This window comes from Narcine bancroftii, chromosome 8 (genome assembly GCF_036971445.1).
Source record: "Narcine bancroftii isolate sNarBan1 chromosome 8, sNarBan1.hap1, whole genome shotgun sequence".
Taxonomy (NCBI): Eukaryota; Metazoa; Chordata; class Chondrichthyes; order Torpediniformes; family Narcinidae; genus Narcine; species Narcine bancroftii.
The window spans coordinates 178,351,885-178,374,817 of record NC_091476.1 but is presented as its reverse complement, the minus strand read 5'-3'; the positions used below and the strand labels follow the sequence as shown (position 1 = coordinate 178,374,817).

The following is a 22,933-nucleotide window of genomic DNA, read 5'->3' as shown; positions in this document are numbered from 1 at the left end:
TTCAGAGCCAGCTCTTCAGCGCTTGACGTCCTGTTTTGCGGAAACTGCCAAAATGTTTGGCCTGGAAGGCAGCCTGAAGAAAACTGAGGTCCTCCATCAGCCAGCTCCCCACCATGACTACCAGCCCCCCCACATCTCCATCGGGCACACAAAACTTAAAACGGTCAACCAGTTTACCTATCTCAGCTGCACCATTTCATCAGATGCAAGGATCGACAACGAGATAGACAACAGACTCGCCAAGGCAAATAGTGCCTTTGGAAGACTACACAAAAGAGTCTGGAAAAACAACCAACTGAAAAACCTCACAAAGATAAGCGTATACAGAGCCATTGTCATACCCACACTCCAGTTCGGCTCCGAATCATGGGTCCTCTACCGGCATCACCCACGGCTCCTAGAACGCTTCCACCAGCTTTGTCTCCGCTCCATCCTCAACATTCATTAGAGGGCCTTCATCCCTAACGTCGAAGTACTCGAGATGGCAGAGTTAGACAGCATCGAGTCCACGCTGCTGAAGATCCAGCTGCGCTAGGTGGGTCACGTCTCCAGAATGGAGGACCATCGCCTTCCCAAGATCGTGTTATATGGCAAGCTCTCCACTGGTCACCGTGACAGTGGTGCACCAAAGAAGAGGTACAAGGACTGCCTAAAGAAATCTCTTGGTGCCTGCCACATTGACCACCGCCAGTGGGCTGATATCGCCTCAAACCGTGCATCTTGGCGCCTCACAGTTTGGCGGGCAGCAACCTCCTTTGAAGAAGACCAGAGCCCACCTCACAGACAAAAGGCAAAGGAGGAAAAACCCAACACCCAACCCCAACCAACCAATTTTCCCCTGCAGCCGTGTCTGCCTGTCCCGCATCGGACTTGTCAGCCACAAACGAGCCTGCAGCTGACGTGGACATTTACCCCCTCTATAAATCTTTGTCCGCGAAGCCAAGCCAAAGAATTTAGGGACTATTTAGCAAGGGGAGCTTTTAATTTTTCTTATTAAGGAGAAGGGGGCGTTTGTGGATAGAAGGAATAGGAGGCGGGGGATTTTACTTTGTTTTTACTTTATTTTGCAACATTTAATGTGCAGGGTTTAAATAACCCGATTAGGCATAAACGTGTTTTAGCCTATATAAAAAAAGATGAAAGTCGATATTTCTTTTTTGTAGAAAACTCATTTGACTGAAAAATAACATTTAAAATTGAAGAGAGATTGGGTCGGTCATGTATTTTCATCTTCTTACAATTTGAAAGCATGAGGAGTGGCGATCTTGATTCACAAGAAAATATTGTTTGAACTTGAATCTTTGGTGGAATCAGCTGGCCGAATTTTAATGATTAATTGTAAATTGTTTGCTGAGTCATGGCCCTTGTTGAATGTGTATGCACCTAATGTTGATGAAGAACAATTTGTGTCTGAAGCTTTTTTAACTTTAAGTTAAGCTAAAGAAAATATTGTGATTGGGGGAGATTTCAACTGTGTATTAGATCCATTATTGGATAAATCTCTGAAAATCTTGAAAAAAAATCAAAAACAGTCCAATTGGTTTCCTTGATGAAAAATTTAAATTTGATAGAGGTTTGGAGAAGGTTAAACCCTACAGAGAAAGATTTTACATTTTATTCTTCGTGTCATGATTCATTTTCAAGGATTGACTTTTTTTTGGCTTCAGCACATTTGCAATCTCGTTTTATTCAAGCTTCAAGCTGAATATAAGAGTAGAATGATTTCTGATCATTCATTGTTATTCATTTCTTGTGTTGGGCCGGAAGTTATTCAATCAACCTTTTGGTGGAGGTTTAATGCAATGTTATTGAAAAAACCAGAATTTGTAAAATTCATTAAGGATCAAATTTTTTCCTTTTTGGATTTGAATAGAAATACAGTTCAGAGTAATTTTACTATATGGAATGCTTTGAAGGCATTTTTACATGGTCAAATTATTAGCTATGCATCAAAGGAAAAGAAGAAATTTTTGGTGGAGACTCGGTCACTGGAAAAACATAGCTGATTTGGAAAAAGAATTTCAGAGGAATTGTACAGAGGATAATAAGGCAGGTCTTGACTACATTGAAGTTTCGATATAATACACTACAAACATATCAATTTGAATGTTTGATTCAAAGATCTAAACAACGTTATTATGAGTTAGGGGACAGTATTAGCATGGCAATTGAAAACAGAACAAGCATCAAGAACTATTAATGCTGTGAGGAAAGATGACTTAGTTACTTTTAAGCCTCAGGAAATCAATGACCAATTTTTATCATTTTATCAGAAATGATATGCTTCTAAGATTCCATTGAATCTTTTTTGTCAGAATTAAAGTTGCCAATATTAGGGGAAGATGATGTGAGGAAACTGGATTCTCCTTTTATAGATTTAGAAATAAAGGATGTTATTTAACAAATGCCTAACGGGAAGTCTCCAGGAGATGATGAGTTTACTGTTGAATTTTATCAAGTTTTTTATGATGATCTGTCCTCTTTATTTACGGATGTTTTTCATCAGGTAATGCAGGAACAAGCTGTACCAGACTCGTGTTTGAGTGCAATAATAATGGTTATACCCAAAAAAAGAGATCCTTTGAATGTCGCTTCATATCAGCCATTTTCTTTATTATAAAATAATAGCAAAATTATTGGCGAACAGACTTACTAAGTATTTACCACAATTGGTACATACTGACCAGGCTGGTTTTATTAAAAATAGGTATGCTTCTGATAATATTCTTAGAGTGATTTCACTGATCAATGCTTCACGTCAGCAACCCAACCTACCAATAGTAGTTGCTTTAGATGCTGAAAAAGTTTTTGATAGGGTCGAATGGAATTTTTATTTAAAGTTTTGGAGAAATTTAAGTTTGGACCCTTTTTTATTGGTTAGGTGAAGGTATTATATAATAATCCTGTTGCTAGGGTGGCGACAAATCGTCAAACCTCTCTTTCTTTAAGTTATCGCGTTCAACTCGTCAAGGTTGTCCTTTGTCACCAGCTCTATTTGTGTTGGTCATTGAACCATTAGCTCAAGCTATTAGGCAGAATGAGGATATTAGAGGTATAAGGATCGTAGATGATGAATATAAGATTAATCTATTTGCCGATGACGTTTTGATATATTTAACTAATCCGGAACCATCTTTAATTTACTTGCAAAAATGTTTAAAACAATATGGTAAATTATCAGGATATAAAGTGAATTGGGACAAAAGCGAACTATTACCAATTTCCGAGGGAAATTACAACCAGTGTAGACAAATTACTAAATGTAAAATTAAGTATTTAGGGATAATGAATGATGTAAATATTCAATCATTGTATAATTTAAACTATGTACCATTAATGAGAAAGATTAAAGCTGATTTGATTAAATGGAAGGATTTACCTCTGTCATTAATAGGTCGAGTAAATTGTATTAAGAAGAATATCGTTCCACAAATTCAGTATCTTTTTCAATCGATTCCTTGTTCTCTTTCGAAATCTTATTTTCAGAATTTAAATAAAGTAGGGAAAATTAGCTAGAGTAGCGATACATAAATTGACCTGGAAATACTCTTTGGGAGGTTTACAATTACCCCATTTTCAAAATTATTACGAAGCAGCTCAATTAAGATTTACTAATCGTATGTTGGATGTTTCGTGCCCTCCTAGTTGGGCCAAGGTATATTGGAACCTTGTCCACATCAATTTGTATTTAAATGGAATTGTGTTTTATTACAGAGATATAATGTACCGATTTTGAAACATTTATTAGAGATTTGGACCAAAATGAATTTATTAAGAGGCTCAAAAGGTAAAATATTGGTTCAAGCCCCAATATATCAAAATAAATTGATTCCTTTTTCATTGAATAATAGATTTTTAGGAAAATGGCAGATTAAAGGAATAAAGTTATTGCAGGATTGTTTTGAAGAGGGTAAATTTTTATCATTTAATCAACAGAGAGAAATTTGGGATTTCAGTGAATTCTTTGTTTATCATCAAATTAGAGCATTAATTAAAGATAATTTTGAAAGAGAAATGAAAATACCTAATTTTTCAGATAATTTTGAAAGAGAAATGAAAATTCCTAATTTTTCAGATAAGGGTTTTATTTCAGAGATGTATGCATTGTTACAAGACACTATGGATAAAATAAATTTAGATAAATCCAGGATTAAATGGGGAAAATGATTTAATTTGTGATATTAATCAGACCGACTGGGAGATGATGTGTTTTGATGGTGTGAATAAATTGTTTAATGTAACCCCTGAGAAATTGAGAAAATATGGATTTAGAAATTCAGAGACGTGTTTTAGATGTGGATCATGTGTTGGAACATTTTTACATTCTGTTTGGCTTTGTGATAAAGTTCAATCATTTTGGTATAAAATTTGGGAATTTCTTCAAAATTTGTTTAAAATTCAATTCTTGTTAGATCAAAAAAAATTTTTTGTGGGTTATACTGTTCCATTTATGGACTTGGGGTTAGATAAGTTTCAGACAGTATTTTTCCGTTTAGCATTGGCGGTAGCACGTAAATGTGTCACAACTTCCTGGAAGAAGTTGAGATAAATGTAAATCGTTGGCATAACGAGTTGAGGTCCTGTATTTATATGGAGAAAATAACATGATTTGCATGATAATTATGATTTCTTTGTTAAGATGTGGTCGCCTTATTTGAAATGTATGAATTTAGTAATATCTTACTTTTTTTTTTCTCAATGCTTCCCTTGTGGGATTTGTTGAGGGTGGGGGGGGGAAGGGGTGGAATAGTTGTAGTTCTCATTTTTATATTATGGATTTTGTAAAAGTTTTTGTTTTTAAAATATTAAATAAAGTTTTTTTTTAAAGTGCATTCTCCAATTCACACCCGGGGAAACAACCAACTTTTCCCACCATGCCTCCACTTTTGATTTTGTAACATTCCATAAAGAATTCTGTCTAAAATCAAATTTAGCACCTCCATGGTAGTCTTTACCCCAGCAATACACTAACATTAAACTCGAGTTCACTCTCCATATATTTTGCATTAACTCAACTACATTAGTATGAATTTCAAGCTAATTTTACAATTAGAAAATTGAAAGGATGGAGAAAAAAGGTTTCCTGATTTATAAAAAACATAATCAGGGCCATTGAAATTCTCCTTGGCCTAGTTTATTGTTCTGCAAATGATTGTTTTGTCCTACTCCTCCTGGGTTGTCTGCAATTCCAGTCACTCAGCACAGGTTAGTGCCAGGAACAATGATACATTTTACAAAGGAAGTAAATACATGAAGAACAGAAGGTAGGGCCGCTTAATGAAAAGGGGGCAGAGGATGTTGGAGAGGTTATAATGAATATCTTGCTTCATTATTCTCCAGAAAAAAGGACCTAGGTCAAGTTAAGGTCAGAATAGAACAAGATTATGCACTGAACTACATTGAGATTAACAAAAAGGAAGTGCCTGCATCTTAGGACTAGATGAGATATATTCTAGGTTGTGATGGGAAGGGAAGGAAAATATTGCTGGGCCATTGGCAATGGTTTTTGTGTCCTGCTTGGCCACAGGAGAGGTGTCAGAGGATTGGGGAACAGTAAATGTGCTCCCCTTGTTTAAAGAAAGTAATAGGGAGAATCCAGGGAATTATAGGGCATCAAATCTTACATCAATTGTGTGCAAACTATTGGAGACAATTCTTAAGGACAGGATTTACCAGCATTTAGAGAAGTACAGTATTCTCAGGGGTAGTCAGCACAGATTTGGGAAACATGAAAGTCTGCAGACGCTGTGATTGTAGTAAAAACATACCGAAACATTGGAGAAACTCAGCTGGTCTTTTCAGTGTCCATAGAAGACAAAGATATATTTCTGACATTTTGGGTCTGAGCCCTTCTTCAAGGAAATATATTCCTCCAGTAATCGGTGTGTTTTTTTAGCCCAGCTTTGTGAGGGGTAAGGTCATGCCTCTTGAGCCTTTTTTTTGAGGAGGTAACAAAAGAAATTGATTATGGTCGTGAGGTTGATGAATTTTAGTAAGGCATTTGACAAGTTCTCCTATAGGACATTTGTTCAGAAAATCATGAGGCAAGGCATCCATGAACCCTTGGCTGTGTGGATTCAGAATTGGCATGCCTGCAGAAAGCAGAGAATAGAAGTGGACGGAACATATTCTGCTGAGGTCTGACCAGTGGAGTCCCACACGGATCTGTTCTGGGACCCCTGGTTTCTGTGATATTTAAAATGACTTGAATGAAGAGGTAGAAGGATGGGTCAATAAATTTGTGGTTGTAGATACTCATTATTACAATTTAACGTAGTATTCTGGGCCCACTATCCCACAGCCCAATTGGCTAAACTTTATTCTCTCTTCTCAATGTGATAAATGTAGAACTGAAGAAGGTTCACTGTACCATCTCTTCTGGTTATGTCCTTCTCTTTCCAATTTTTGGGAAGGGATATTTCATACCTTGTATTTAATTCTTAATATCACTTGAACTCCAAATCCTTTCATTGCTCTCTTTAGAATAAGTGGGCCAACAAGTTTGATATTGACTGCTTCACAACCCCATGTCGTTGCCCTCACTTCCACTAGAAGGGCCATATTAATGAGATGGAAGGATGCTGTCCCTCCCACTCACTCATCTGTTGTCTAATACAAAGACATGTCTGACTTTGGAAAAAAATTAGATGTTCCACTACTAAAATGAATCTTAACCTTGGTTCTTTATGGGATTCCTTTCTTAATTATTTTCAAAATTTGTAAGATTAATTTGTTTCTGGTTTTTGACCCAATTGTTTCCCTTTTTTTGTTATTAGTAGTGGACTGTGTATAGCCAGTTGCCTCCAAAGGAAGGGATTGATAATTAATTCTTTTCAATTCTTATTATTATGATTATATAAGATTTGCTAATATTTTATTTTATTATCATGTACCTATTTATTTGATGAAACCAATAAAAACATTGAAAAAGAAAAAAATAAGTTTGTAGATGATATGAACGTTGGAGGCATTGGGGATAATGTTGAAGGTTGTTGTAGGTTATGACAGGTTACTGACAGGATGCAGAGTTGGGCAGAAACATGGCAGATGGAGTTCAATCCAGACAAGTGCGAGATAATGCATTTGGAAGGACAACTTGAAGGCAGAATAAATGGTCAATGAATGGTAGGATACTTAATGTGGAAGAACAGAGGGACCTTGGGGCCAAAATCCATAGATCCCTCAAGATTGCTATGCAGGTTGATTGGATAGTTAAGAAGGCCTGTGATATGCTGGGCTTCATTCTTGGGATTGATTTCAGGAGTCGCGATGTAATTTTGCAGCTGTATAAATCTCTGGTCACCTCATTCCAGAAACAATGTGGAAGCTCTGGAGAGGATGCAGAGGAGATTCACCAGGATTGGAAAATATATCTATGAGGCAAAATTAGCAGAGCTAGGGCTTTTTTCATTGAAGCGAAGGATAAGAGGTGATACAAGAGAGGTCTATAAAATTCTGAGAGGCATATGTAGATAGCCAGCACCTTTTTCCAAGGGCAGAAATAGCAAACTCCAGCAGACATCTGTACAAAGTGATCAGAGGGAAGTTTAGGGGAAACATCAGAAATAACTTTAAAAAGAGTTGTGGATGCCTGAGGAGGAGGATGGAACATTTGGGGGCATTTAAGAGACTCAGACAGGCACATGGATGAGAACAAAGAGTTATAAGGTAGGGAAGGTTTTTTTGATAAATACAGGTCAGCACTACATTGTGGGCCAAAGGGCCTGTTCTGTGCTATAATATTCTATGTTCTAAATAAACAAAAATGCTGGATAGCAGGGACCACAGCATTCAGAGGAGGCAAAGATATACAACCAATGTTTTGGGACTGAGCCCTTCATCAAGTTATGACCAAAGAGTAGGCTGGCATCTGAATAAAAAGGTAGGGGAGGATAGAAGAAGGGACGGGGGAAGAACAAGAGGTCAACAGATAGATAGGGAAAGGAGGGCTGGAGAGAGAAGTGGGGATGAGGTCCTGAAACAGGAATACATAGAATTAGGCAGGAAGTTAAAAAACAGGACCTCTAAGGTAGTAATCTCTGGATTGCTGCCGGTGCCACGCGCTAGAGAGGGTATTAATGGGAGGATGTGAAGGATGAATGCGTGGCTAAAGGGCTGGTGCAGGGGATAACATTTTTGGATCACTGGGATCTCTTCTGGGGAAAGTCGGACCTGTACAAAAGGGACGGACTCCACTTGAACTGGAGGGGGACCAATATCCTGGCAAGCAGATTTGCTAGAGCTGTGGGGGAGGATTTAAACTAGTTTGTCAGGGGGGTGGGGAGTAGAGTTTGCGAGCAGTGTCTAGGGTGCATGACCACCTAGTTAAGAATGATAAAGATAACAAAGGAAGGATGGAGGTTAAGGTAAAAGGTAGAATAGGGAATATATGTGAGGGTCATTCTCTGAAATATGTGTACTTTCATGCAAGAAGCATAGTGAACAAGGTAGATGAGCTTAGAGCATGGATTGACACTTGGAATCATGATGTTGTGGCAATTAGTGAGACCTGGTTACAGGAGGGTCAGGACTGGCAACTAAATATTCCAGAATACAAATGTTTTAGATGTTATAGAACAGGGGGTAAAAAAGGAGGAGGAGTTGCTCTGCTCGTTAAGGAGGACATTACTGGCGTGAGGTGACAGGATGGTTTGGAGGGATCTTCCAGTGAGGCTGTTTGGGTGGAATTGAGGGGTAGAGGAGGCATGAGGGTACTAATAGGGGTGTATTATAGACCACCAAATGGGCCAAGAAAATTGGAAGAACAAATTTGTAAGGAGATAGCATATTATGTGTAATAAACACAAGGTAGTGATCATGGGAGATTTTAACTTCTCTCACATTGATTGGGATACCCATACAGTTAGAGGGCTGGATGGGCTACAGTTTGTCAAATGTGTGCAAGATAGTTTTCTTAATCAATACGTAGAGGAACCGACTTGGGATGGTGTAATACTGGATCTCCCGTTAGGGAATGAGATAGGTCAGGTGTCTGACGTTAATGTTGGAGAACAAATTGGGTCTAGTGATCACAACTCTATTAGTTTTAAGGAAGAGCAAAGAAGGGCCTAAAATTGAGGTTCTGGATTGGATAAAAGCAAATTTCGAAGGAATGAGAATGGCTTTGGGGAGTATTGAGTGGGAGATGATTTTTTTCAGGAAAGGATGTAAATGAAAAATGGAGAATATTCAAAGAAATTTTGAGAGTACAGAGTAGATATGTCCCAGTGAGGATCAAAGGAAAGGCTGGAAATCATAGGGAGCCTTGGTTTTCGAGGAATATTAGAAATTTGGTTAGGAGAAAGAGGGAGGTGTACAAGAGGTATAAGCAGCAGGGTGATGAGGAATTGAAAGAGGACTACAAGGAGTGTAGAAAAAATCTTAAGAAAGAAATTAGAAATGAAGAGGCTTTGGCAGACAGAGTAAGAATAAATCCAAAGGGTTTCTATAGGAACATTAAAAGTAAAAGATTAGTGAGGGATAAAATTGGACCCCTTGTAGATAGGGAGGGTAGGCTATGTGAAAACTCAGAGGAGATGGGGGAAATTTTAAATGATTTCTTTGCCTGGGTATTCACTAGGAAAAAAATATTGTACCAATTGAAGTAAAGAAAAATAGTGGGGAGGTCATGAATCATTTAAGGATAAATGAGGAGGTAGTGAAAAAAAGATAAAGGTGGACAAATCTCTGGGTCCAGACAAAGTATTCCCAAGGACACTCAGGACGACTAGTATACAGATAGTGGGGCCATTAACAGAGATATTTAGGATGTCACTGGTCACGGGGGTAGTGCCAGAGATTGGAGGGTGGTTCATGTTGTTCCGCTGTTTAAGAAAGGGTCCAAATGTAAGCCTGGAAATTATAGACCAGTGAGTCTGATGTCTGTGGTGGGTAAGTTGATGGAAAGTGTTCTGAGAGATGGCATTTATAAATATTTGGAAAAACAGGAATTGATAGGTAGTAGTCAGCATGGATTTGTCAGGGGTAGATCATGCTTAACAAACCTTAGAGTTTTTCGAGGGAGTTACAAAAAAGATTGATGAAGGGAAGGATGTGGATGTTGTCTATTTAGACTTTAGTAAAGCTTTTGACAAAGTTCCCCACAGGAGGTTAGAAAAAATGGTGAAGGCATTAGGTATAAATAAAGAGGTAGTGAAATGGATTCAGCAATGGTTGGATGGGAGGTGTCAGAGAGTAGTGGTAGAAAATTGTTTATCAAATTGGAGGCCGGTGACTAGTGGAGTTCCTCAGGGATCGGTCCTGGGTCCACTATTGTTTGTTTTATATATATTAACGATCTGGAAGAAGGGGTGGTGAATTGGGTAAGTAAGTTTGCAGATGATACAAAGATTGGTGGTATTGTAGACAGTGAGGAAGATTACCGTAGCTTAAAAAGAGATATAGGAAGGCTAGAGGAGTGGGCTGAGAAATGGCTGATGGAATTTAATACGGATAAGTGTGAAGTGTTGCATTTTGGAAAGGCAAATCTAAATAGGTCATATACATTGAATCAAAATTAATTGGAGCGACTTCATCCCTAACATCGAAGTACTCGAAATGGCAGAGGCCGACAGCATCGAGTCCACGCTGCTGAAGATCCAGCTGCGCTGGGTGGGTCACGTCTCCAGAATGGAGGACCATCGCCTTCCCAAGATCGTGTTATATGGCGAGCTCTCCACTGGCCACCGTGACAGAGGTGCACCAAAGAAGAGGTACAAGGACTGCCTAAAGAAATCTCTTGGTGCCTGCCACATTGACCACCGCAAGTGGGCTGATATCGCCTCAAACCGTGCATCTTGGCGCCTCACAGTTTGGCGGGCAGCAACCTCCTTTGAAGAAGACCGCAGAGCCCACCTCACTGACAAAAGACAAAGGAGGAAAAACCCAATACCCAACCCCAACCAACCAATTTTCCCCTGCAACCGCTGCAACCGTGTCTGCCTGTCCCGCATCGGACTTGTCAGCCACAATTGAGCCTGCAGCTGACGTGGACTTTTACCCCCTCCATAAATCTTCGTCCGCGAAGCCAAGCCAAAGAAGAGACAATTGAGGAGCACAGAGCAACAAAGGGATTTAGGAGGTATGGTAAATAGTACCCTCAAAGTTGATACTCAGGTCAATAGAGTGGTGAAGGTGGCATTTGGAATGTTGGCCTTCATAAATCGGAGTATTGAATTCAAGAGTTGGGATGTTATGATGAAATTGTACAAAGCATTGGTGAGGCCAAGTTTGGAGTACTGTGTGCAGTTTTGGTCACCAAATTATAGGAAGGATATAAACAAAATAGACGAAGGTTCACGAGAATGTTGACAGGATGTCAGGGTTTGAGTTAGAGAAAGGTTGAGCAGCCTGGGGCTTTTTTCTCTGGAGCGTAGAAGATTGAGGGGGGATTTGATGGAGGTATTCAAGATTTTAAAAGGGAGAGAGAGAGTCAACATGGATAGGCTTTTCCAATTAAGAGTGGGGGATATTCAAACCAGAGGCCATGACTTGAGATTGCAGGGGGAAAATTATAAGGGGAACATGGGCGGAAATTTCTTCACGCAAAGGGTGGTTGGGATGTAGAATATGCTTCCGGCAGAGGTGGTTTAAGCAAGGACGTTATTTACATTTAAGGAAAGACTGGATAATTACATGGAGGGGAGAGGATTGGAGGGGTATGGACCAGGTGCTAGTCAGTGGGACTAGGAGGGTGGGGATTTGTTCTGGCATGAACTAGTAGGGCCAAACTGGCCTGTTCTGTGCTGTATACGGTGATATAGATAAAAGCCGAGAACTGATTGAGGTTGGGGGCAGAACTGTGAATGCAGAACTGAAGGAAAGAAGTCCAGGGGGGGACATGTAGTCTCAGTTGAGCAATACATGTGACCACAGACAGACATGTCTGAACAGCCAGCAGTCCGACACAAGGGTCGACTTTCCAAAAAACTACCAGGTGATATTGCTGGTTCTGGGGTGGGGCATGTAGCGGCGCTATAGATAACTACAACTCCCAGAACTCCCATAATGTCATAACATTATGTCCATCAGCCACCACTGCATTTTCAGTGGCTGTGCATTCACAGTTCTACCTCAACCTCAATCAGTTCTCGGCTTTTCTCTCCAGCCCTCCTATCCCTATCTACCTATAGCCTTCTGGCTGTTGACCTTTGCTCTGCTTCCTGTCCCTTCTTCCATCCTCCCCTAGCTTTTTATTCCGGTGCCAACCTGCTCTTTGCTCATAACTTGATGAAGGGCTCAGTCCCAAAATATTGGTTATACATCTTTGCCTCCTATGGAGGCGGTGGCATTTTTGTGTATTTAGAACATAGAATATTGCAGCACAGAACAGGCCCTTTGGCCCACAATGTAGTGCACTTCTTGACCAGCACTGCATGTGGAGCGATTGTGATGATAGGCGAATTGCAGCAGATCCAGATCTTTGCTTAGGTACCTATTAATTCTGGCCATGACCAGCCTCTCAAAGCATTTCATCACAGCAGAAGTTAATGCTACTGGGCAGCTCACACCGCTCTTCTTGGGCACCAGGATGATTGAGGCCTTTTGAAGCAGGTGGGAACCTCTGACTGCAACAATCCAGCCAGTTGGTTGGCTCTGATTTTCAGTACCCTGCCAGGTATGTCATCAAGGCCTGACGCCTTCACCCACTTGAATGGTGCTCTGATGTCAACCTCCGAGCAGGCAGATAGCACAGGGTCATCAGCCTTTTCAGGGATTCTAGTGCACTGTTTTGTTGTCTGCTGCCTTCATTACAGTCAATGCCATTTTGCAATTGGAAAGTGCCAAAACTGAATATCCCATGGTCTAATGCACTCTTGCAAATTGAAATGAATTGTGACAAAACATAGAAATGGTCTTTCGGCTGGATAATGTGAAAAGTATATTTAGTTCTCAAAATTTTGAAGATACAAATTAAAGCTTGACAACTACAAGACAGTGTGTCAGTTAGCTGGGCTGCAGGAATGCTGCAATAGTTCATTTCCCCAGGGAGACAATGAGTTAGTCATAGTTTGGATCACTTCTCCTCAAAATTATAAAGTCTCTCCAATTTAATAATGTTTTACATTCACTCTAGACACCACAAAGATATCTCCTGCTAGTTAAACATCAAGCATCACTGGAGCTTAACAAATAACACTCAGCCACATTATAAGGAGCAACAGAACATTCTATCAATCAGATATTAACATTGGAAAGAACTGTTTATGTAAAGTTGAGAAATTAAATCAAGAACATGTACACATCAGTGAGTCCCTGAACAACTATGAAGGACATCTGCAGAAGCCTATACTCACCATGATCCACTAGCCACGTCATACATAAGGAGTTCAACTTCTCATCAAAAAACTCTACTCCCTAAACAGGTTTTGAAAAAAAAGAAAGTTAGCAAAATAATACTTTGAACCTCTGTATTTCTTCATTGATATTCAATTTTGTATCAAGCATTCTCATTCCAGCCTTCTTGGTCTGTAACCTCTAATCCTGCCTTCTTGGCCATTTTACAACATGCTAAACAGATATCAATGGGGTTTGGAATGAAGTGAAATGAGAAAGAAGGGCCAACATGCTTCAAAGAACTGTACAAAACTAGATTATACAGCAGAACACCATACAAAGTATACTCACTTAATATCTATCCATATTCAAGGTACTTTATTTTTTTTAAATCCCTTAATATATTTCTTACTGTCAAAATAAGATTAGGATTATGTTAGAGATGTCAGAAAGTTAACATTTTAGGTCATCGACCCTTCATCAGAAAGAAATGATGACGCATAAAGAGTGGTGCCCAACTGCTGAGAAGGTCCCTTCTACGGCTTTTCAGCACAGCCAAAAAAATTCCGTCGTCTGTTGTATTTTTCATTCTATTGCACATTACGTACGTAAGGGAATCCAGCTTAATCTGCTATTTCCACCATTACCACTTTTAAATATTGTTTAACAGAACAACGATTTTAAGCCTATGCTATCAATGTGTTTTATTCTCATCATTTTCCCAAAAGTAAAAATCAGGTAGAATGAGTTGAAGTATTCAGCAACCCAGATTCATTCTGGACTTGCACAATTACGTAGTTATTGATACAAGAATTTGCCAGTCTACAAGTGCCAAACTGATACTAAAGTGGAAAAAGCACTGAAGTATGGGTGGAATTATAGAAAATATATTTTCCTCCATTATTAGATTTTGACTTTTAAAGATCAGATTTTGAGAGTGCAAAAGCTTTATGTTCCTGTTAGGTTAAAAGGAGGGGCAAAAGGTTGGAGAGAGCCGTGGTTTTCAAGGAATATTGGAAACTTGGTTCGAAGAAAAAGGGAGGCGTACATTAGATATAAGAAGCATGGAGTTAAGGAGATGTTTGAAAGATACATTGAATGTAAGAGGAATCTTAAGAGAGGAATTAGGAAAGCTAAAAGAAGGTACGAGGAAACTATGGCAAGCAGGGTGAAAACTAATCCAAAAGAGTTCTACAAATATGTTAATGGTAAGAGGAAAGCTAGAGACAAAATTGGTCCCTTAGAAAATCAGAGTGGAAAACTGTGTGTGGAACCTAGAGAAATGGGGGAGATATTGAACAGTTTCTTTTCTTCGGTATTCACTAAGGAGAAGGATATTGGGAGATGTGGGATAAAAAAAGCAAATTGGGTAAATATGGGGAATATAGAGATTACAAAAGGTGTAGTTTTAAGGCTTTTGAAGAATATAAAGGTGGATAAGTCTCCGGGACCAGACAGGATCTTCCCCAGGACATTGAGAGAAGTGAAGGAGGAAAGAGCAGAGGCTCTGGCGGTAATTTTCCAAATGTCATTAGATATGGGGATAGTGCCGGAGGATTGGCACATTGCGCATGTGGTTCCGTTATTTAAAAAGGGTTCAAGGAGGAAGCCTGGCAACTATCGGCCTGTAAGTTTGACGTCTGTGGTAGGTAAGTTAATGGAGAAAATTCTTAGAGATAGTACTTATAAACATCTGGATAGACAGGGTCTGATCAGGAGCACTCAACATGGATTTGTGGGAGGAAGGTCATGTTTGACCAATCTGATTGAATTTTTTGAAGAGGTGGCTAGGAATGTGGATGAGGGTAGCGCAGTGGATGTTGTCTATATGGACTTCAGTAAGGCCTTCGATAAGGTACCACATGGAAGGTTAGTTAGGAAGGTGCAGTCTTTAGGTATAAATTTTAAGATAGTCAAATGGATTGAACATTGGCTGAAAGGGAGAGGCCAGAGAGTGGTAGTGGATAATTGTCTGTCAGGTTGGAGGCTGGTGACCAGTGGTGTGCCTCAAGGATCTGTATTGGGCCCATTGTTGTTCGTTATATACATTAATGATCTAGATGATGGGGTGGTAAATTGGATTAGTAAATATGCAGACGATACTAAGATAGGTGGAATAGTGGATAATGAAGAAGGTTTTCAAGGATTGCAGAGGAATTTGGGCTGCTTAGAAAAGTGGGCTGAAAAATGGCAGATGGAATTTAATGCTGATAAGTGTGAGGTGCTTCATTTTGGTAAGAAGAATCAGAATAGGACATACGTGGTAAATGGGAGAGCATTGAGGAATACAGAAGAGCAGAAAGATTTAGGAGTAACGGTACATCGTTCATTGCATGGAATATAGGAGTTGGGAGGTGATGTTGAGATTGTATAAGACGTTGGTGCGGCCTAATTTGGAGTTCTGTGTGCAGTTCTGGTCGCCTAATTAGAGGAAGGATATAAACAGAGTGGAGAGAGTGCAGAGAAGGTTGACCAGAATGTTACCTGGGTTTAAGCATCTAGAGTATAGGGAGAGATTGGACAGATTAGGTCTTTATTCTTTGGAGCGTAGAAGGTTGAGAGGGGATTTGATAGAAGTATTTAAGATTATGAAAGGGATAGACAGAGTGGATGTGGATAGACTATTTCCGTTAAGAGGAGGAAAGATTAAAACAAGAGGACATGAGTTAAGAATTAAGGGGCAGAGGTTTAGAGGTAACATGAGGGGGAACTTCTTGACTCAGAGAGTGGTAGCCGTGTGGAATGATCTTCCGGGAGAAATAGTGGCGGCGGAGTCAATTGTATTATTTAAGAAAAGGTTGGACAGGTAAATGGATGAGAAGAAGATGGAGGGTTATGGGCATTGTGCAGGGAGGTGGGACTAGAAAGGGGTGTTTGGTTCGGTGCGGACTAGAAGGGCCTAATGGCCTGTTTCCATGCTGTAATTGTTATGTTATGTTATGTTATTAGCCAACATTGGTGACAATATTGCACCTTTAACTTTAGATAATTCACTGCAACATGGGTGACTATTTTTTATATAACAATCAGAAGTATTGAGATGTAATACAAGGCAATCAAAATACTGGTGACCCAAACTTTTCTCAAAATTTGATCTAATCAGCATGTTGAACATTTAAAATATGTTCTCTACATTTTCATTTAAAGAATCAAATGCATCTAAAAAACAGCAATAAAATAAATGTACAGAAATTTAAATTCACTGTACTAAAAAATTAATGTCATGAGTTTTCATTCTAAATATATTATAAAGTTGCAATCCTTAAATGAAGTGAAGGCAATGAATTTAGCAATGATTTATGAAAATAAGTAATCAAAGACTATTGAAATGGTGCAAATTAAATGACCAGTTCAGCCTTTCCCTGCAACTCAAACCATCTAATCACGATGAATCTTTTTTGCAAGATCTCAAGCTTAACGGCATTCTTCCTAAAACAAGGTCATTCGAATTGTGCAGAGTACTTTTTCCCTGGTGTGTAGAAAGCCAAAGGTGACCTTATATAAAAGGTGATCATAAACATGATGGCCATAGACAAGATGAATAGTCAGTCTCTTTCCCAGAGCAGGAAAGTTTAAAACTGGAGGGCAGAGGTTTAGGGTGAGAGGGAAATAGTTTAAAGTTTTCTGCACAGGTGTTAGGGATAGGAAAGGAGCTTTCAAAGGGGGTTGAGACAGCTACAATTACAATGTTCAGAAGAAATTTTGTCAGGAAAGATTAAGAGGGATGTGGGCCACAGAACCAGCCTGGCTAGACATCTTGGTTTGCTTGGAAGCACTGAGCCAATGGGATCATTTTTTTTGTGCTATACAGCTCTATTACTCTATAAATGCTGTACCTCAGCATCCGCCTTCCTGCCTTTCCATCTCAATTCCACACCAACCACCGTATCTGTTTACTGGCAAGAAGATGGTGACGTGACTGCAGCTTGATGCAGCTCTCCGGACTCCAGTGCACATTACCTGAAGTACGTAGTCGTGCACAATGTTGGAGGCACGGGAACCGAGGGACAAGCACCAGGGAATGTTTGAGGGATCTACTGCGGCCTGAAAAATTCGCTGGCGATAACTCTGGCTCTGTCTGAGCGTCTATTGAAGAGGTCCTGACAGCTGAAGTGGATACCTGGAATGTCGGTGTGGAGGCTTGGAGGACAGCGGTGCGGCCTAAGCGACTGGTGTGAAGGCCAGTGCGGCCTAGCCTGGGGATGAGATAACCGAGGTGGACCCCAGGATTTGTTGCTGGATGAAGTTAGCAGATGTGCTCAAGGGGATGCTTCACCAAGGTTATGGAGCTGAACTGTGGACTGTTTTGTGGAACCAAGACTTCTCCAGACTGGTCGGGCGCTCCTAAGGGGTGATGGTGTGGGAGTTGGCGGCAATGTAGGTGCTTGTGGGGCACTGAGGTGCCTATATTATAACCCAAGGCACCAGAGAATGTGAACGGAAAGACTCCTTACTGAAGCCACCGAGGGCTGCTGCCGTCTTTCAACCCTTGGTGCTAGTGTTAGTTTCTAGACGAAGTATTGGTGGCACAGATTTTTTTAATATAATTGCAATTGAGTGTTTTATTTATAATAAATTTAGTTTAGCTTGTAATTTAGGTAATTTTACATAATGTTTTTGAGTCTAAAGTCTAAATTGTGTTGCATCTTACCCTAATGATGCACCGCATTATAATGGCCGCAGCTTTAAGAAATGATGATAAGCTTCAAATTTGTATGGATTCCCCTGACCTCAGATATGTCTTGGCCTCTCTTTTCTCTTGGTTTGAATATTTTATTTAAAATTTTAACTAAATATATTTCAAAAAAACAATAATATATTGAATATCAAATACATTATGATATTACCCAACATTCCCCTCCCCAACCCTAAATTCTCAAGTTTAAAAAAATTTGTGGAAATTGGGCTGCTGTAATTTGATCCAAAAAAAGTCCTAATTCCAGCCCAAAAGGCTTTACTTTATCCCAAGACCAGGTTGAGTGTTTAAAAAAAGTTCCCACCTCTTCATCGAAAACACTTACCTTATGAATCTGATTTCATTTTATTTAATTTCTGTGGCGTGAGGTGTAGCTGATGTAAAAAAATTATATTGAACCAATTTGTATCTTACATTTATTGTATTAGTCATACAGTGTCGACATAAATCAACCCAATTCTTCTCATCTACTATCACATTTAAGTCTGTCTCCCATCTTTGTCTAGGTTTATGAATCCATGGTTTAGGGGTCGCTTTTGTCATGGTTGACTAGGGAGATGCAATGCCCACCCAGATAGTTTGGGTTTGTAGGGTACGGGACTGAGTCTGCCGCTTCAGAGTGTTTAGGCAGCTTGTCACCACCCACGTCTTTCTTCAACCCATTACTATTCTGTGAGTTGACTCTCTTGTCCAATGTCTAGTCTTTTGTGTTTGCTGATTTTGTGCTTAGTGTATTCTATTATTAATTGGTGTACAGCACTTCGGAGAAACATTCCGCTGTGTTTAAAATGTGCTATATAAATAAATAAATTAATATAAAGTTCTATCTCCACTCGTCTGGGATAAATTTCAATATCAAAACAATGAGCTGTAAAATAGAAAAGAACAAAGCAAGACTTCCTGAGTCTGGTGGATGTAGGAATATATATAGCTATTTCCAATTCCTTTTGACTAAAAGAAAGCAATATATTGTGACAGATTGTAGACATGATTTTGGGAGATAAATTGGGGCAGGTTTTTTTTAATGTAGGTAACATACAAACATTTCAAAACTGATCTCATTTAAAATACTGGAGCTCTGCTCAAGCCAGACAGGCTGGCTCCGAGTGCCTTTGCAAAAACCTTGGAGAGTACCCAAGGGAATTCACTAATGGATTGATGTTTTGAAAAGAAACAGATGAAAGAACTCAGAGGATTAGGTTCGGAGCCACAGGCTGTCTGGGTGGAGCTTGCTGTTCTGGGGGGGGGGGGGGGGAAGGGGGGAGGAGGAAGTGTGTGAGAGAGAGAGAGAGAGAGAGAGAGAGATCAGTTTTGCAGTTTTATAATCAGCAGCAGCAGCAGCTGGGACTGGAACAGGACAAGCTGGAAAGCTTGTGGAAAACCCCATTTGGAAGATGGGTTGTGAGTTCTTAGTTCAGCCTGGTCAAAGCCCTTGTGGTTCATACAAGAGGTGAGGACTGGCTGCCTAATGTTTCACTTGAAATAAGTAAAACAAAAAGGAACTCTGTGGTGACCTGAAAGAAAGAGGTGATCATCTGGAAAATACTGATGGGGCAAGTTTCTTCGGCAAGACACTGAAATGGCTGATTAAAAGGAATCAGTTGTGGGTGTCCTGGAACAATAAATCTCTCTCTGAAAACCGACAAGAACCTTACTGAGTGGTAACCATTTACCTTTCAAGCACCAAGGCCTGGTGAACTTCATCAATGTTAAATTCTGTGCACAGTATAAGAATTCCTGCAACCAGTGCGAAGTGAGATTGGACTGTCAATCAAAGAACTTTTCTGAACTTACACACACACACATTAGATACACGTGCCTTAGAATTAGAAGGGGGTTAAGTTAGGTTAGTTAATAGCGATAAGTTAAAGTGTGATTCTGTTTTGTTTTCATGTTTAAAGATAAATTAAAAGCAACTTTTATTTAAGTAACCACTGGTCTTGAATATCTATTGCAGCTGGGTTTTTGGGTCCTCTGGCCTCATACCAGTACTCAATCACAGCAATTTATTTGCTTCACAGAATAAAAACAAATTTAACAGGGATGATCTTTCCCATTTAATATTAAAAGAAGCATTTAGAAAAATTAACAGCAAGGCTCATCTTGGAAAGCATTTACCAACCATTGTTAATACATCTTAAAAATATTTAAAAGTAAATCACATACCAACTGTCCTGCCAGCAGAGGCATGTACTCGATTATTGCAAGGCGCACTCTCCACTTGGCATCTTCTGCTAACTCCACAATAGCTGGCAGAAGGGATTGTGATAACTGGCGAATTCCAATAACTTCATTCACACAATCCAGATTGGAGATGATGTTCAAACGAACTTCAGGACACTAGGAAAGAAAGACAATTTTCTTATCATGGGAAAGGTGAAAAATATTCTCAATTCGAGAGATGCTGTAAATACTGGCAGACTGATCAACTATCAAACAAAGTATGTTGCTTTTTCCTGCACTCTTTTCTAAGTAGTTTATTGGGCATACACAAAATACTGACCTGCAAAAGAAATTTAAACACTGCTATCATGTTGATACCAAGGTCCATTTTTGTAAAATGGCTGCAAGTACTTCAACCAATAAAATCTTTCAAAGGGAAATCCAGGTTGCAGAAAGTTGTAGAAATCAACAGTAGTGGAAGTCTGAACAAGTACATAGAAGCCTAGTCAAGTCGTGCAAAATCAGGGAGCCCGAGTATGGTTTCTCCTTGATAACTGCAATCGAGATGTACTTGAAAAAGAAAATGCTATGAATTTTAGAATTTGAAAAATTCTGGAAATATTCAGCAGGTCAGGCAACACCAATGAAGAAACAAGTTAATAATGTTTCAAGTCAAGAATGAAGGGACATTATTTCTCTCCACAGATGCTTCCCCCCCCCCATACTAAATAAATTTACTGCAAACTCGTCAAGTCACCTTTATTTATTATTCATACCATAACTACTAGTAGCACAGTAAAGACAAAATAGTGTTTCTCCAGGACCATGAAGCAGATTTACATAAATAGGAATTAACTAATACAATCTGAAAAAATAACACGAAAAATAAAACCATGATATAATGCCACACTAACATTCTAGGAATTGAGGAGCCTGATAGCTTGGGGATAAAAACTGTTCTACAATCTGGACATGTGGGCCCAAATGCTATGGTACCTCTTTCCAGATGGCAGATGGGAGAAAAGTTTACAAGAGGGGTGTGAAGTCCTTCACGATGTTATTTGCCTTCCACATGCATCGTGTCTTGTAGATGTCCGTCATGGTAGGAAAAGAGACCCCAACGTTCTTCACTGCTAATTCCACTATCCTCTGGAGGTGATACAATTGCTCAGGATGCTCTCAATGCATCCTCTGTAGAATGTAGTGAGGATGGAGGATGGATTAACTTGTCTCAGCCTTCGCAGGAAGTAGAGGTGCTGCTGGGCTTTCTTGGCTGTGGAGCTAGTGTTGAGGAAACAGTTGAGATTCTCCACCATCTGCACTCCAAGGTACTTGATACTCTTGACGACCTCAACGGTACAGCCGTCAATGGTCAGAGGAGAGTGATTTCCCACCACCCCGGGCCCTCTTGAAGTCGACAAACATCGCTTTTGTTTTGAAGCACTGCTTCAAAATTTGTAATTTCAACAAAATAACCTTTCACTCTTTTAGTCAATTTTCCATTAAAAACTAGTTCTTTCTGATCAACCACACTTTTAAAATCCTGATTAAACAGCCGTATTGCCAGATTTCAATTCAATCTAACCCAACTCTAAATTTGAATTAACAATTTAAAGATGTATACTTAGAATCTGCATTATGCCTGGAAGATCAAAGCATTGATAAAAGAGGTGTTGCACGTGCAGAGATTAATTTTCATTCATTTGTACATCTGGTTAGAGAAAGCAATTTACTAGGTTAATCAAACCAAAATTCAAAATATGCTTGTGTAGTGGGCAGCATCATTTGTTCAAACTAATTTCAATTCAAAATTTAAAAAAAAAATAACCTTGCTTAAGAAATAGGTGGATTAGGCCATTTGGCCTGTAGGGCCTGCATTGATATTCAATATGATCATGGCTCAAACCTGTTCCCCATAAACGTCAATTCCAAATTCTTCAGAAATCTATTTCTGTCTTAAATTTGTTCAATGAGTCATCCTTGACTGCTTTCTTGGGCAGAAAACTCCCAAGTTCACTGCTCTCTGGGAAAGGCACTTCCTGTTTAGCAGTGTTGAATCTATTCCCCTACACCTTAGCTACATTCCCTAATTTTGGTCTCACCTGCAGGTGGAAACAACCTCCCGTTTTTAAATCATATCTATTCTTTTCAATAATTTTATACATTTCAAGAACATCTCCCCACATCCTTTTAAATGCAATGAGTATAGTGACAAGGCATGCAATCTCATTTTATAAGCAAACTCTTTCATTTTCAAGAATTAACCTGGTGATGCTCCTCAGCTCAGCCTCACCAGTACCCCGTACAGTTACAGCAGAAACTCCTGCACTTAAATTCAATCCATCTTGCAATGAATATCAACATTCCCACACTTAAGGTTGTTTTAGAACATTAAGCAATTCATCTTTGATATTAATACACAAAGATCAAAAACCATTTATTTTTCAGTTAATTTCTATTTGTGTGGGGCTGCCACTTTAAGAGAATAGATTTTACAAACCTTGCAGGTTTGTATAATGGGAAGAAGGAAATGGCAGACCAATTAAATTCTTACTTTAGTTCTGTTTTCACGAGAGAGAGGATACAAATAACCTCCCAAGGATGTTGGGAAACACAGAGACTAATGCAAGGGAGGAACTGAAAGAAATCAGTATCTCTAAGGACATGGTCTTGGGGAAATTGAAGGCCAATAAACCCCAAGGGCCTGATAATCTACATCCTAGGGTACTTAAAGAAGTGGCCATTCAGATAGTAGAATCTTTAAGAATTATTTTCCAGAACTCGACGGACTCAGGATCA

General features: G+C 39.4%; 1 protein-coding gene across 1 annotated transcript in view; it reads right to left on the bottom strand.

Annotated features, from left to right (window-relative positions):
- The window catches only part of LOC138741622 (serine/threonine-protein phosphatase 2A 65 kDa regulatory subunit A alpha isoform), a 104,533-nt gene that overhangs the window by 28,411 nt on the left and 53,189 nt on the right, over positions 1–22,933 (bottom strand). Inside the window, exons 10-11 of the mRNA XM_069895974.1 lie at positions 20,138–20,311; positions 13,296–13,356 (exon numbers count right to left, since the gene is read on the bottom strand). Coding sequence (XP_069752075.1) covers positions 13,296–13,356; positions 20,138–20,311 — 235 coding nt within the window. The remainder of the gene's footprint in view (positions 1–13,295; positions 13,357–20,137; positions 20,312–22,933) is intronic.